Source organism: Mercenaria mercenaria, chromosome 2, assembly GCF_021730395.1.
Source record: "Mercenaria mercenaria strain notata chromosome 2, MADL_Memer_1, whole genome shotgun sequence".
NCBI classification, from domain to species: domain Eukaryota; kingdom Metazoa; phylum Mollusca; class Bivalvia; order Venerida; family Veneridae; genus Mercenaria; species Mercenaria mercenaria.
The window spans coordinates 685,182-701,615 of NC_069362.1; the positions used below are offsets into that span (position 1 = coordinate 685,182).

General features: G+C 33.7%; 1 protein-coding gene across 1 annotated transcript in view; it reads right to left on the bottom strand.

Moving 5' to 3' along the window:
- Positions 1-835: 835 nt before the first annotated feature.
- The window catches only part of LOC123563024 (alpha-(1,6)-fucosyltransferase-like), an 81,289-nt gene continuing 65,690 nt past the window's right edge, over positions 836-16,434 (bottom strand). Inside the window, exons 8-9 of the mRNA XM_045355583.1 lie at positions 9,208-9,361; positions 836-1,653 (exon numbers count right to left, since the gene is read on the bottom strand). Of these exons, the coding sequence (XP_045211518.1) occupies positions 1,498-1,653; positions 9,208-9,361 (310 nt within the window). The 3' untranslated portion in view covers positions 836-1,497. The remainder of the gene's footprint in view (positions 1,654-9,207; positions 9,362-16,434) is intronic.

Here is a 16,434-nt window from a genome sequence, read left to right on the forward strand (position 1 = left end):
ATTTATAATATATCAGTTAGCCAAATCCGGTAAGAGTTTGGTTTTAAATCACACTGACAGTTACATCATTTTAGGTTTGCGTTGGCAAAGTAAACAAATTTACAAACAATATCAAGCTGAAAGTATTAATTTGCCAACTGACAAAATGCAATTTTGACCAAGTTGACAAATTCTGATATGATTACATTAAGGTGTGTGTTCACTCATAATACTTAGTATTTCTCTATGTTTAAACAAATACTGACCTAAAATGTAATGTACGTGTCTTACTGAAGTATCTATCAGTAACTGGATGCCCAGCATGCATTTCAACCGTCCAGTAAAACTTGTATAAATGATAAGAAATAAAATAAAAATGATCTGAGGTAAATAGGGTACATGTATACCCCTAAAAACATGACGAATGCATTGCAAAAAAAATGTTAATGAGGTAACCGAATATTTCTACAATAATTAATTATAATGAAGCTTTACCAGTATGTCCCTTCAATTGTACAGATCAGTCAACACAGGAAACAACGCAGTATGGTCCGCCGGATATTCGACATAGAAGAATCATCGTGGCTGCTCATATTGATACCGCCATTTTACTTACGATATCGTAAGTATTTACGAGTCTACCGGCCCTCTCGTAAATTAACGATGATTTTATAAAGATACTTGCGATATCGAAGCTAAGACAATTTTCATGAGACAATTCTCAGACTTACAAGACTATTACGGGATAGTAACGATTCAGAAAAGAGAAACAATCTCGTAAGTATATTGATAAGACAGGATCAAAGTTCTGAACGTATAAATTCACTTTTACGAAAAACAGATTTTGCGCCTGCATTGTTTAATAATAAATCATACAACTTGAGTATAAACCCCTGACTTCATTAAACTGTTTGGTAAAATGTTGATGAAACATATTTGTTAATTATATTCAGGAGAATGATTTTGGGAAACATGTGAAGAAGTATATTTTGTTCAAATTAAGTAGAGGTAAAGAAAGTCACAAAAAATCCTCGAAATGTCTTAGATAGCAACATCTAACGATATCCAATATAAAGTTTCGTACTCAATGATCAATATATTTTGAAAGAAAACTCCCTCCATTAATTTGTTCTACCAGATTGTATTGGAAACCGGTCAATTATTATGATATATCTTATATTTATAAAAATGAATAACGTGATATAATCTTAGATATATACTGATGATTTGGTATACTTGTAAATGTTCGCTTGGTAATGTACGTTACTACGGAATATTTTAATATTTTATTACACGATATTTCTAATATATTGTCAAAAATCCTATGTTCATGTGGCGTCTCAGCTTTGTTTCATATGCAAGAAACTGTATGTCAATAGAATACATGCATTATAATCTTTTATTCCAATCGTGTTTCAAAATCAAGTGTGCTGACTTTCTCCAACGATTTACATGTAACTAAATACAAGTTTTACTTTATTTATCATTGTAAAACCGGAAAGTCCTCAAAGAATAATTTCACAGTAGAAACCGTTTGAAACGAATTTTACCTAAAGGTATCTTACAATTAAGTCTATACAATCTGTGAATATAATATCCACAGTCAAGAGAGTGTGAATATTTAGAGGCATCTATAAAACGAGGCTGCATCATTTCAAAAGCCAGTCTACAAACCTGAAAGAGATGCATATAACTGCTTAAATGAAGACAACTATAGGTTTATAAAATTATACAAATATATTAGAGAGTAAAAGTCAACTTCATTAACTTATATTTTACAATTGCATTAAATTAACTAAATAATACAGTTGTAGTATAAAAAGACTTGTTACTACGCTGTTTTATGACAAAATATTATAATGGAAAATTGTAAAATTATACTTTTAGTATAAAGTAGCAAGATTATGTTACTTTTATTTAACGTCAGAATGTAACATAATGACATACTCTGTCCTTCATACAGGCCGCTTCTAACATATATATACGTATCGGGGAGACAGACAGAAGAAATTGCCGTTTTGGCATAAAAATGTTTTATAGTGTAAAATTACGACTTAAAATCCCAACCGGTTTTACCATCAAAATGGTGCGTCAGAAGAATTATTATAACGGTCTCGTCGTCAGGCAATAACGATATCAATAAAGACCAATTAGGTAAAACTGTCGTCTGTATCATTTACAAAGGCTGCATTTAGAAAGTGTCTAATCTTCATCTTTTGCAACCGACATTTCCTTCAATCTTTTTACCCCGTTGTATTATCAGTATTGTTCAAAAGCAATGTATATATATATCGTGAATCTGTATATTCAGTTATAATAAAACTACACGTATAATTGAAAGAATTCCTGAAGTCCCAAAGATACCTTCAGAACTAATTGAAAATGGTACACAAAAGCATTATTAATTGATCAAGAATAACTGAGATAGGCCAAAGAAAAATAGGATAAAATATGACTCCTTTTATTAACACACGAAAAAACTTGGAACATTTTAACAAGGTAAGGGAAAATCTACCAATATTAAATCACCATGTTACAACGAAATAAATAATTTCACCTAATAAAATATTTCTTTTAAATACAAAAGACAACCAGCCAAATTGAAGATATTTCTATATATATTAAAATGTACCTAGACTGGTGGGGGTATTTCAACCCCTAAAATTTGGTAGAAATAGTCACAATGTGGAATAAACCGTCACAGCCTGTAAGAGCTCAAGAATATTTAGATTTTCAATATCATATTATCTGAAAATCAGCATTGAAAAAGGCTTTTACCATTTTATTTGTAACCGATAACAATTATACAAATAGAGCATACCGCAGTTTCCATATACAAGATTAATTGAAATATGTACAGTGTTTGTTTGAAATAAGGTAGAATATGGCATTTGGTCTTAATTAAGTTCCAAAAAAACGTATGTAAGGCTAAAGATGTATGTTATTTTTTTTTTCAAGTTCCGACAGACAATTACGAATGAAATACAGTTTTGAAGTGTCATTTATTTTAACCCCTGTCAGGATACGAGTTATATGACCCAGGGAAGTGCATACGCCTTTAATATCTTGAACAATGTTTTGGGCCCAATCGCTAGGGTGACTATGTCTTAGACTAGCTGACAAACAATGTAGAATGTCCTTTGTTAAAACGTAGAGCTGGTGAGACCAAATATCTCATATATAGAATTTTCCTCTGGCTACCTTGCCTAAAATGATTCGTGTACCAATGATTCGTAAATGATTTTAATTATGAGCTAGACAATTTCAGGGATCAGGCAAATCACTAAATGTTTCAAACTAACAATCTTAAATAGCTCAAACTCCTATAGGCTGGAGACTCTATACTTGACTGGTCTTTTTGTTGAAGTTCCCGTCAGACAATGTTTTTGAATCAACAACATACGAGTCCTATCGCATAGATATTCGGTCTCTGTCCTTCTAATTGAAGTTACAACTCTGTATGAATGCCCTGACTCCTGGATGCTCTTCGCCTATATGCTATCACATGTAGCATTCAACTACCATATAGGTATATCCCCTATGCCTTGGCTGTACTTCGCCAATAACGCTGAATCGTCTATATACTGGAACTCTCCTACTATCTCAGTAGATTACCAAACTCAGGGTCTCTGTCTCAGCTTCCCGATGCTCAGCCTATATCTGCTATCATATATAGCATTCAACTACCCTTAAGGTAAAACTCCTATGCGCTGGCCCTATAGCTCGAAACCTTGTTGAAATTCTGCAACTCTTCTTTAGTCTATGAACTTCAAACGTGTTTGGTTGTTTTGAATGATTTATCCGCCCTGACAGGGTAACTGCAATAGACTCCTTATCAAGGTACTGGGATAAATTATTAGTTGAATCCTCGATGTGTCTTCTTCAACCGCTGGATACCGAATGAATTCTCTGTCATCCATCTACCAATTTATACCCCAGCAGACGTGCTATGTTTCGAACTTGTTTCTGATTGGTCCAAATTTAAACATAACGTTTCACAACGTGTACTTGCTCTATCAAATATATGGTTCCCTTTAACTTTTGTATATAACATAATGTGCGAAGCTGGGACCCACCCATCCACAAAATGAACCCAAATCAGCCACAAATGACCCAAATTCTATTATTAACAGCAATTCAACAATAATTATAGCAATGACAACCTAGAAAGGGAGTCAAGCACTATCTGTGCTTATATGTTACGTTATCAATATATTAAATATACAAATTATTCTGACAATAGCCCCCTTCTCAAGAAAGTACTTTCAGTTTTTCAAAATCTTAAGGAATAATTTGTGTACAAAACAAAAGCTCCTTTCTTTTTACTATTTCTCGATTTTTACAAATCATGTATCACTGCTATTATTAACATACATTCAGTAATATATTTATTAAATTAGTATCAAAGATCAAACATCTCTAAAAGACTCTACATAAAGTATAATGATTTCAAGAATATCATACAAAGTTCATCTCCTGACCTTTTTATTTTACTGTCGTCATTAATGATATTCATTTATTTCTCTGATTGTAAGAGTACTTGTCATCTTTTCTGTTGACATAATAATTGTTATCACCAAAACCTCCTTTTACACGATAGTTTCTGTCAGTCCTACGTATAAACCCTTTACCGAGATCATCTCTCATGTTAATTTGTCTCCATGACTTCTTATGCTCAGATTTATTTGGGCCATGGTCACAATAACCCCTGTCATCTAGTCTGCTAATATCTTGTTGTACAGATGAATAATTCTATACATGTATAATAATTCATGTCTTAATTGCTAAAATAAGGAAATGTGGATTGAAATATACAATGAATCAGAATAACCCCGCATCATAAAATGAATGTATGGTATATTGCACATATTTTTTCTATTTTATGGAATACTTATATTATTTTGAAAAAGTTACTTCATTTAACTCTTTCTGTATAACAATTATTTTATTTTAATCCCGAGATATGTTTTGAACCCATGCGAACACGGATGCAGCAGCTACTATACTAGCAAGAACATTTATAACAAAATGTAAATTTATAACACTGCATCACTGAAAAGAAACGGTAACTATGATAATTATTATGTAAAAAGGTATTTTTTCTGTTAGCAGCGTCTCGAAATGTGAAATATAACTTGATTATATTTTTTTTTGCACGGGTTGAATATCTCTATAGATCCTTAATGCCATCTTCAGTTAATTTCAACGTGGTCATGCAGAGATTATCTTTGATTGAATATTAAGGCTTTAAACCTTTATAATTTGTCATATGTGCAGAATTAAAAATTGCCATTGCAGTCCTGTTAATTGGTGCCTATTTTGCAAAAGTCACACACATACATGTACTCCTTTCATTCCCATACAAAGAAAATCAGGAATAAAGCAAGGTCCTTGGAACAAGTTTGGATGAACTGTTCCCTGATCATAAGGTCTTTCAGCATTTCAAACGTATTATCAACTTCTGCAATCTCTGTCCATCGACTGAAATACCTGTCCAGCCTTGCCATAAACTGAAAAACAGTTTCACCACGCTCTGGCTTGCATTCCCTAAACTTCAATCTAAAACCTGCTTCTGTTAACTGATAACGCTTCAGAACTGCTTTCTTTAATGCAGTATAGTCATTTGCTTGGTCTGGAGGCATGCTTGTATATACGTCCAGACCTTTTCCTGTGAGTAATGAGCTGAGGCTTACAGCCCACATCTCTTCCTTCCATCCCTGGGTTTTTGCAAACCGTTCAAATCGCTCGAGGTATGCATCCATATCATCTTTACTTTCCTCGAACTTTGGTAGCCTTGGTCGCAATGTTTTACTGCTCAAGTGCTCAGCACCTTTATCAGTTCGTAATGCTCCGGCTATGGTCTTTATTTTAAGCATTTCCAACTCCAGCTGTTTTAAAAACTCGTTCTTCCTCTTTTAAAGCTCTTTCCTTTTCTAAACGTTCCAACTCAAATAATCCTTTCTTCTCTGCCTGGTCTTCCTCATAATGCCGTAACTTCTCGGCCTGTTCAAGCTCAAACAATCGTTTTTTTTTCAGTTTCTTGAGCCTCAAATCTCTGCCTATCTTCATCTCGTCTCAGCATACGTTCCTCACGTTCAGTATATTCCTTTTCTTTTCTATCCACATAACCGCTCAGTTCCGTACCCGAAAAGCCCATTCGTTCCCCACCGCTACCCATTTATTGTAGTCCGTCTTCAAACTTTAAGTTGGAACTATCTCTCAAGCTCAACTATATGTGAACAAGACTATCTTCAGCCACAGCGCCTTCTGGTACACCAACAAAACGTTAAAACCACTAGTCTCTGTACCTCCTTGGATATAGATCCCGGACGAACCCCCAAATTGTCAGGATACGAGTTATTTGACCCAGAGAAGTGCCTACGCCTTTAGAATCTTGAACAATATTTTGGGTCCAATCGCTAAGGTGACTATGTCTTAGACTAGCTGGCAAACAATGTAGAATGTCCTTTGTTAAAACGTAGAGCTGGTGAGACCAAATATCTCATATATAGAATTTTCCTCTGGCTACCTTGCCTAAAATGATTCGTGTACCAATGATTCGTAAATGATTTTAATTATGAGCTAGACAATTTCAGGGATCAGGCAAATCACTAAATATTTCAAACTAACAATCTTAAATAGCTCAAACTCCTATAGGCTGGAGACTCTATACTTGACTGGTCTTTTTGTTGAAGTTCCCGTCAGACAATGTCTTTGAATCAACAACATACGAGTCCTATCGCATAGATGCTCGGCCTCTGACCTCTTAATTGAAGTTAAAATTCTATATGAATGCCCCGAATCCTGGATGCTCAGCGCCTATATGCTATCACATGTAGCATTCAACTACCATATAGGTATATCCCCTATGCCTTGGCTGTACTTCGCCAATAACGCTGAATCGTCTATAAGATGGAACCCTCCTACTATCTCAAAAGATTACCAAACTCTGGATCTCTGTCTCAGCTTCCCGATGCTCAGCCTATATCTACTATCGTCTATAGCATTCAACTACCCTTTAGGTAAAACTCCTATGCGCTGGCCCTATAGCTCGAAACCTTGTTGAAATTCTGCAACTCTTCTTTAGTCTATGATCTTAAAACTTTTTTTTTTATATAATTTATCCGCCCTGACAGGGTAACTGCAATAGTCTCCTTATCAAGGTACTGGGATAAATTATTAGTTGAATCCTCGATGTGTCTTCTTCAACCGCTGGATACCGAATGAAATATCTATTTACCTATTTATACCCCAGCAGACGTGCTATTTTTAGAATTTGTTTCTTATTGGTCCAAATTTAAATATAACGTTTTACAACGAGTACTTGCTCTATCAAATATCTGGTTCCCTTTAACTTTTGTATATAACATAATGTGCGAAGCTGGGACCCACCCATCCACATTAATGAGCCCAAATCAGCCACAAATGACCCAAATTCTATTATTAACAGCAATTCAACAATAATTATAGCATGACAACCTAAAAAGGGAGTCGAGCACTATCTGTGCTTATGTGTTACGTTATCAATATATTAAATATACAAATTATTCTGACAACCACATTCTGCTTCGTGTGCTTAGCACTTCACAAATAACAATGTCATGCTTTCAGTATGTTTGAAGTCAAAGTTATGTTTAAGGATTCGCGACTAGTGAAACTGATTGTCAAATTATGCCCGTAAAATTGCATGGGGTGTCTTATCATACTAGGCCGATTAATCCGTTGGAAGATCTCAACGATATCCCTATGAATAAGATTCAAAAATAGAGTGAACGTTAGTACAGTGAAACACCGCTCGCTCGAGGTCGCAAGGGGATGAGCAAAATGCTCGAGTTATCCATGGCTTCGAGCGACCCAAACATTGACCAACATATGAAGAAAATTGAAGTTTGTTTTGCCAATAGTCATCGAGACCATTTGCAGAGGAAACGGTGATGCGTAATAATAACATACTCGTGAGTTTTCAAAAAACGTATTACAAAGTTATTTATGATAGATCGTAAATCGCACATGTGAAGAAACAGCTAAGACATTTTATTTATTTTTTTTTTTTATTTGAAATACTGTAATCGAATTCGCAATTTTCAACTCCAAATTAAGATCTCATAATTATCGTCTCAATTTTATGAAAATACTATCTTATTTCCTTTATTTGCATGCAAACAACTATTAAGATCTCATAATTATCTTCTCGATCCCGCAGAAAAAAGTAATAATTAATAACAATTTTGATCAATAAAATTTTTCTTCCACCTTTCATCATTAATTAATCTCATTATCAGATCAAATATACCGACAAACAAACATTTAAGATAGTCGTGGAATAGACCATGCACTTCTTACGACGAGCGAAAATTTTAAATTAACCGATACATTCTGACCGCCGAAGGTGTGAAAACTTTGGCACCTCTGCTCGAGTTTGCCATAAGCAACAAAGAGTAAATTAATACACAGGGACCTGGTGTCATGCTCGAGCGATCGAGTTATCGATGCTCGACCCAGCCATGGCAATTTCACATAGAAAATAGAAGGAAATCGGCCGGGACCACATGAATTGTTCGAGCGAGCCCGGGTGCTCGAGTCATCGATGCTCGAGCGAGCGGTGTTTCACTGTAGGTGTAATTATAAACTGTCGTAATGACGAATTTATTGGTTCAGCTGGTCCTGCGTAAGTATGAAAAACAAATCTCGAGTACGATGAGTTACTTCTATATGTCCTTTGAAATATATTTGATTTGATACCAAACGTAGCACAAGCTAAAGTTTTCTGTATGTCTAGGCAATGTATGTGTGTGCGTGTGTGTGTATGTGTGTGTGTTTAGCGTCGTTTTCAGCAATATTTAATTCGTTCAAATGAAGGTGCATAATGCCTCTCTTTATCATACTGTCTTACTGAAATATTATGGACATGTGACATGATACCCTACCAGTCACATTATACTGACACAGACTGACCTGTCCTAGAAGTATCCTTATAGTGTTAAGCGTCGAGCTTAGATTCTAGTACGTTTTACCCTTTGCTACTCGTTATTGCATACCTCTTACAGACATACGCTATAAAAATGAAGTCATTTTATTTTGTTCTATAACCTGTAGAAAACTGTATGGAAAATGAACTAAGCAAAATTAAATGATCAAAAGTAAGGATACATACATGTACATGGAACAAAAGCATTTTTAAAGTTTTGTTAACATCTATAACTTAATAAATTTTAAGTCTGGACTTACATTAGAAGACATGGTGCAGACAAGATAATCGCATTCAGATAACAAGTATATGTCCAACAATATATCAATCAATGATGAAAACTGATATCGGGTTTTGCGATTATTTGCAGCAATTGTACTGTTTATATCATTTATAAATATGTAGTCAGGGAAGCTGAAATGGAAAACAAACAAAAAATCAAATTGTGTGAATACAAGAATGGTCGTGAATACAGAATATCAAATCATGATGTCTATGCCAAAGTTTAAAGTTTTCGGATTGCAAGGATGGCAGTAGACATTATGTTCATGAGCAGACAACAAATATAACCATCCGCTTGAGAATTATTGACTCTATTTAACAACATAGCTAATAATACTTGTTCTGTTATTTTTCTATAAGAACACAGTTTTCCCGTAAACAATTACAACAAGTTGAAATGTAAGAACTAATATATGCATATTTAATTAAATGTTAGTCAATATTATTAACTACGCAATTTTCTATTGGTCTATGACCTAAGCATATATTTGATCACACAAAAGCATTTGAGGAGTATTTAGTGTGAAACAGGAAGTAATATCATGTCCGTATTTGAAAAACAGTTTATAAAAGTTTTGGCTCTGAGGCTGTGTTTTTGGTGCTCTATGCTTCCAAGAAATCTACCCTTACCTATTATCTTTTTTATCATGTATATATCTTATAACTGACAATAAAGTGTTTTATAATTACACTTTGTGACATCAATATATACATTCATAGCTTAACAATGAATTATTGCTAAATATGTTATGGTAAAATCATGCATGCATTATACAATTTAAAAACGGCCTGTGATATAGTACTGGTGATATTATATGTATGTTTTATTTTAGCAATATCTTTGACATGCTATGATCAATCTTTTTTTATATGGCAGATCCATTTTTTGTAGGCTTACACTTTTTGCTTGTCATATCTATGTTGTGCTATAAAAAGTTGATCAATATTTTTCCTACAATTTTTATATAAAAATATGATCACTTTTCTATAGCACAACATAGATGGTAACTCAAACTTCCGAGTATATTTTGACATAAATGTAGCTGGTGAAAAATATATTTAGACTAAATAAATATTTTGTGTGTGTGTGTGTGTGTGTGTGTGTGTGTGTGTGTGCGTGCGTGCGTATGTGTGTGTGTGTGTGTGTGTGTGTGTGTGTGTGTGTGTGTGATTGTTCCTACAAATAGCTAAATGTATACCCTTTTCTAATACTTGCCATACAAATTTACAAAAACATTTTTCAGTGGTACAAATATGGATGGTGCATCAAAGTTGCAAGAATATTTTGACCTACCTCTGGTAAAGAATGTTTTGTTCTGTATATGTATGGATGATCAATTATGTTTAATAATTATAGTGTAGGTCAAGGGAGTGTAATGAAATTTGTTTTAGATTTAATTGGGTGAAATGCTTCATTTTTCTGAACATATGTTAAATCTTGAATACATTTTTCCCGTCGTAAGAAGTGGTGTTTAATAAAATTAGTAATATGTATCATTTTGATGTACACGCAGAGACATCATGTGTACATTTCTACATATTTAACATGAAATATTAGCTAAACTTTTAGTTAAATCCTGTATACTCTTTTCATTTAAATGAAGTACTACACAGAATATGTTATAGTTAATTTTTCACTAAAGAAAATGCAGTAGTCTATAAAATGATGACAAAACAATTATCGTGGGATTTCATTATAAGACATCCTTGGAAAACTTTACACTGGCATAATTACAAGACGATTAAACGTTTATATTAAACTTTTACATTAATATATACGATAATTTAAATTTTCAAAGTTATTTTCGTAAGAAGGCCTCCGGCCCATACACAAATACATTGCAATACAAAGAAAGCATTATAATACAATATGTTAAGTACGGCTTACACATTGAATACAGGGATATGCATTTACACAATTAATTCCAATGCATATATTTAACATCCATAATACATATTTCTATTAGCGCTATCTAAAATAATTTTTTCAATATCAAGCACCTTTATAGTTAATATAGTGATATAATTACTGCTAGACATACTCCTTGACCTCCGGCCTTGTATATACTGATTTCTAAGTCTCTCGATATATTTTGAAACTAAAAGCTCTTTATTTGTCACATTTTGCGATTCCCATATGTAACCAAAACCATTTGTGTACAAGCTCTTTCTGATATTAGTTACCCATTTGCAAAAAACTAGACTGTCATAGTAAACAAGCATTTCATAACACAATTTCATCTATCTATTTCTTGGTAAATTTAGCAAACGAAGCCAATATTTAATACAGCGTTTAGATGAATATATATACATAGATAATCTTCCAAAATCTCCAAGTATTGCGTCGTTACATGCTCTAATTGGTACTTTCAACAGGCGTTTACATGTATATGTTTGTACAGTTTCTATACAGTGTGGATTCTTTAACCCCCATAACTCTGATCCATACAGAAGCACAAATGCAACTTTGGATTCAAACCTGGTATACCTTGAAATGGACCAAATATGTGCATATGTACCTTTTTTGCTTTTATTGACATTTCTTCGGCCATTTTGTACAAGGGTAATCTACTAGAGAAATAAATAAATTCCAACATAGGTAAAACCATTTACAACCTCTAGTTCAGTGTTGGCATAAGACCATTTCTCTCTCCTTGCCAATTTACCGCCCCCACCCCACCTTTTTTTTTTTAAATACAATACGGTAAGATTGCCGAAGAACAGGCTGAATTTCGTGAAGGATTTAGTGTCGTTGATAATACTTTCATACTAAACTCTGTTATACAAAAGCACTTTTTATACTTTATATAAACGAATTAATAGAACGAATAAATTCTTCTGGATATACTGGTATACATCTATTCCAGACGTAACTCGTATTTTATCATTACTATTCGCAGATGACTTACAAGTACTTGCAGATACAGTTACAGGTCTACAGAGACTTTTAAATCTTTTGAGTGATTTCTGCAAAGAAAAGGGTCTTAAATGTAATATCAAAAAAAACTAAAATTTTGGTTTTCAAAATGGAGGAAAATTAGCACGTACGGAACGTTGGACTTACGACAATAGGCTAATTTAAATAGTGTTATGTTTTTCATATGTAGGTTTAAACTTTACTAAAAGAAATTCTTTGTGTAATATGGCTACGGAACAGGCACTGAAAGGAAAGAGAATTCTTATATCTGTACTAAACAAACTTTATCAATACGGTCAACTGTAAAAAAGTGTTTCTTTTAATATATTTGACACCAGAGTTACACCAGTGCTCTTGTACGATGCTGAAATTTGGAACACAAACAAGGATTCTACTGAAATTGTATATCACTATGCGTGTAAGCGCATTATGTGCGTCAAACAAAGAGCATCTAGTATGGCCGTACTCGGCGATTGTGGAAGACATCCTCTGTATATTACAGCAACAAAAGGGTGCTTGAAATATAGGCTTAAAATCCTTAATATGAAAGATCATAGATTAGTAAAAAAACTGTAACCATATGTTACTACACATGCATGATCAAGGACATGACAACTGGGCATCTGAAATCAAAACCCTACTTACGAGAAATGGATTTGGCTATGTTTGGCACAATCAGTATGTATTTGATGAAAAGCAAATTCATACAGGTATTTATCCAAAGACTAAAGGACCAATTTCTCCAAGTTTGGACAGCAAATATAACAAGCAGCTCTAAACTTCTGTGTTACAGCAGTTTCAAAACAAATTTTGAACATGGAGAACATCTTAATATGTTAAATATAAGAACATTTCGAAGTGCATTGGCCAAATTAAAAATATCAAACCATGATCTTGGTATAGAAAGAGGAAGATACAGAACTATTCCTAGAGAGGAAACACTTTGTGAAATATGTCAGGAGGAGAACTGTTATTGAGTCCGAATTTCATATTGTTTTAATTTGTAAAGCTTACACAGCTTTAAGAGAACAGTATATACCACGTAAATATTGGGTTCCGCCAAATATAAATAAATTTAATATATTGCTTAGCTCAAGTTCAGAAAATGTATTGAAAAAAATAGCATTCGTTCTATACTATGCATTTAAGCACAGATCGGGGCTAAGAAATTAGCTCAAATAATAAATATGTGACTGCACATGTAGTGAGTACGGCTAATAACTTAACTTGATGTTACTGTATGTATATATTTACATTGGTTTCTTGTAGAATTATATAATTACCAGTGAATTTTTACAATATTGTCCTAATGTAAAAACTTTACATACCAGATGATGTTGCTGTATATTTAAACTGATTTCGTTTAGAATTATGTAATTACTAGTTGTCCAATTGTTAAACAAATGACATACATGTACATATTTGTACCCTTTTCCATTAAAGGGAACCATGCAGTATCTTAACATATAAAGCGATATTATCTTTTAATTTGTACACATTTTACCTACTACATTTTGTGTTATGTTTAGTTAGTATGCCTTTCTCTTTCGTTTCATTTAAGGCTACTGGTTAAAACTTCACATCGGCTGAATTAAAACACAGAGATATGCAGAACTTGCAAACATCTTTTATCGACCACAGTAAAAGTTCAAATGAACACTGGAAAACGTATTATAAATTATACCTGCAATTTAGAAACAAGTGGGCCATAATGGCCCTATATCGCTCACCTGTTATCATTGCAAGCAGGTCAAAAATCATAATCAAGATCAATCAAAAGAATTAAGAAAAAATATAGTTTAAATTTTCTTAAAGTTACTTCAAATAAAACTATTTTCAAATCAGGCCAGTAGTTTTTAAAGGGAAGAAATTAAAAATAAATCTAAGTCCTCAGAAAAAATATCTAAGTCCAAAGGACAGGAACAACAATGGGAAGAAATTTAACCAAAAAGAAAAAAATTCTTACAAGGTATAAATCGTGGGCTTGGTGCATGAATGTTGTAACTATGATTTTAAAAATATTTTTTTTTTTTACATCAAATGTTTTATTTTAGATATGTTCACTATATGACAAAATATCATAAACATATTCTCAATGTAACTAGCAAAATTCAGAAAATGCACAAAAGTTGTATCTCAACTTGTATTATTTTCGTTGCGCATTAATGTTGTATCTCAACTTACAACACCTGCGCACACTCAGGTACTTCCTGACAGTTCTGTGCATGACTGCTGTAAGTAGGTAAATAGAGTTATAAATTGCACAAATTTCAATATGATAGCACTTGAAGACTATTTTTAAGATACATGAGTGTAGATATATATATATTACTACTTATAACATCATCACTTGGTATGCTTTCCTAACAGAATGGCCTAAAAATAATGTGAGAAAAAAAAAGAGTTATATTTTGATATAAACTAGAAACAGGTATTTTTGAAGGATCTGACCTCAGATCAGCCTTGTCTGAACATTTAAACAATTAAGCTATTTCTCTTGCTTATGATTTAAAATCTTATTTAACATTTTAAGAACACAAGCTTTACTGACAAGGCATTTGTTAAATAATATGAGACTAATTTTTATATCCGACACATATTCATAACAAGGAGCTGCGTTCAATAAACGCTTGATGCCCCAGTGGCATCCTTGTCAATAGATTTTGCACCTAAGTCCAAAACGAGGTCAAGGTCAATGTCAAACTGAGGTAAGGTGATTTTTGAAGATGAGGAATGGTCACAGTTTACATCTGTATTAGTATCAATTCATTCTTGTAAGTGGTACTGATGCTAGACGAAACGGTCCCATTTGGTTAACCTCGTACGGACGGACGCACTGACGACGGACGACGGACGCCGTGCGATCATAAAAGCTCACCTTGTCACTTTTTGACAGGTGAGCTAAAAAGAGCACTGCAATGCAACGCAAATGCAGGGCAATATACACACAAAACAAAGTCATATGACCTTTGACACCTAAGTGTGACCTTGAACTTGAAGTGAGCCATCTGAAACATGCGCTCTGCACGTTGTTACGACGATGTGAACATTTGTATCAGGTTTCTTTGAAATCCTTTAGGGCTGACTATTGAGGCCAATTTTGACCATTGCAATACTATTGATATTGCTGAAAAACTTTTGCGATACTATTCAATATGTACTTTTTGCCCAGTTTTCCTAGTAGAAACTGCTAGGGCCCCTGCTTACTTGTGAAGCAATTAACCTGATCACCATAGCAGTAAAATTCCTGACCCCTGTAGAGTAATGGGACCACAGGTCACCACAATAGTGAGTTATTGTGGTGTATTTGTTTCTGGATCATTTTGATCTGTACATGTATTGTTACAGCTTCAATCTGTTACAAGAAGAAGTCTGTGTTATTTATAATCAATATTGTGAAATTTATTTCAAAAAGTTGTGTTTATAGTTCAAAATTGTGGCAAATGAAAACTTTAAGTAAAATAATTATAGATCTTATGCATTTTGTATTTTCTTATTAAGCATTGAGTTTGATATTTTATATCATCTGAAAATGTAAAGAATTCTATTTACATGAATTTCCATATTCTATTTCCTAATTAAACTGCATGACCAAGATCAAATGCATAGAGCATCATGTGGATTTTTGTCGAACCCGTTTGCGGAAGCGAAGACATAGTTGTCCAAATGGCTGTTGGGTGTATATGCGTGCGTGCGTGCGTCCGAATTTTTTTGTCCGGACCATAACTTTGACATGCATGGAGCAATCTCGTTTATATTTGGCATGAGTGTTAACCTCAGTGAGTCGGAGTATCATGCGCAAACCGCAGGTCCCTATCTTAAAGGTCAATGTCATAGTTGGAGGTCAAATGATAAATTCAATAATGACTTTGTCAGAAGCATTTCTTCTGTAGCTAGGGAATTTGATGTAACTAGGCATAAATGTTCACAACCATGTGACGGAGTGTCATGCACAAGAACCAGGACCCTACGTCTAAGATCAAGGTCACACTTAGATGTCAAAGGTCAGATACAAGAATGACTTTGTCCGGAGCATTTCTTTTTCATGCATGGAGGGATTTTGATGTAACTTGGCACAAATGTTCACCATGATGAGACGGAGTGTCATGTGAAAGAAGCTAGAATTACTTCCCTTTGTTGTTACTATAAATAGCTTATATTGTAACTTTTTTATTACTGGTCGTAGGGAAAAATCAAGACTACTTTTCTGTAGTACAGTATGCACGTTACATCCAATTTTGAGGTAAATTTTGACCTATCTCTACTGGTAAGGATTTTTGTTAGACTT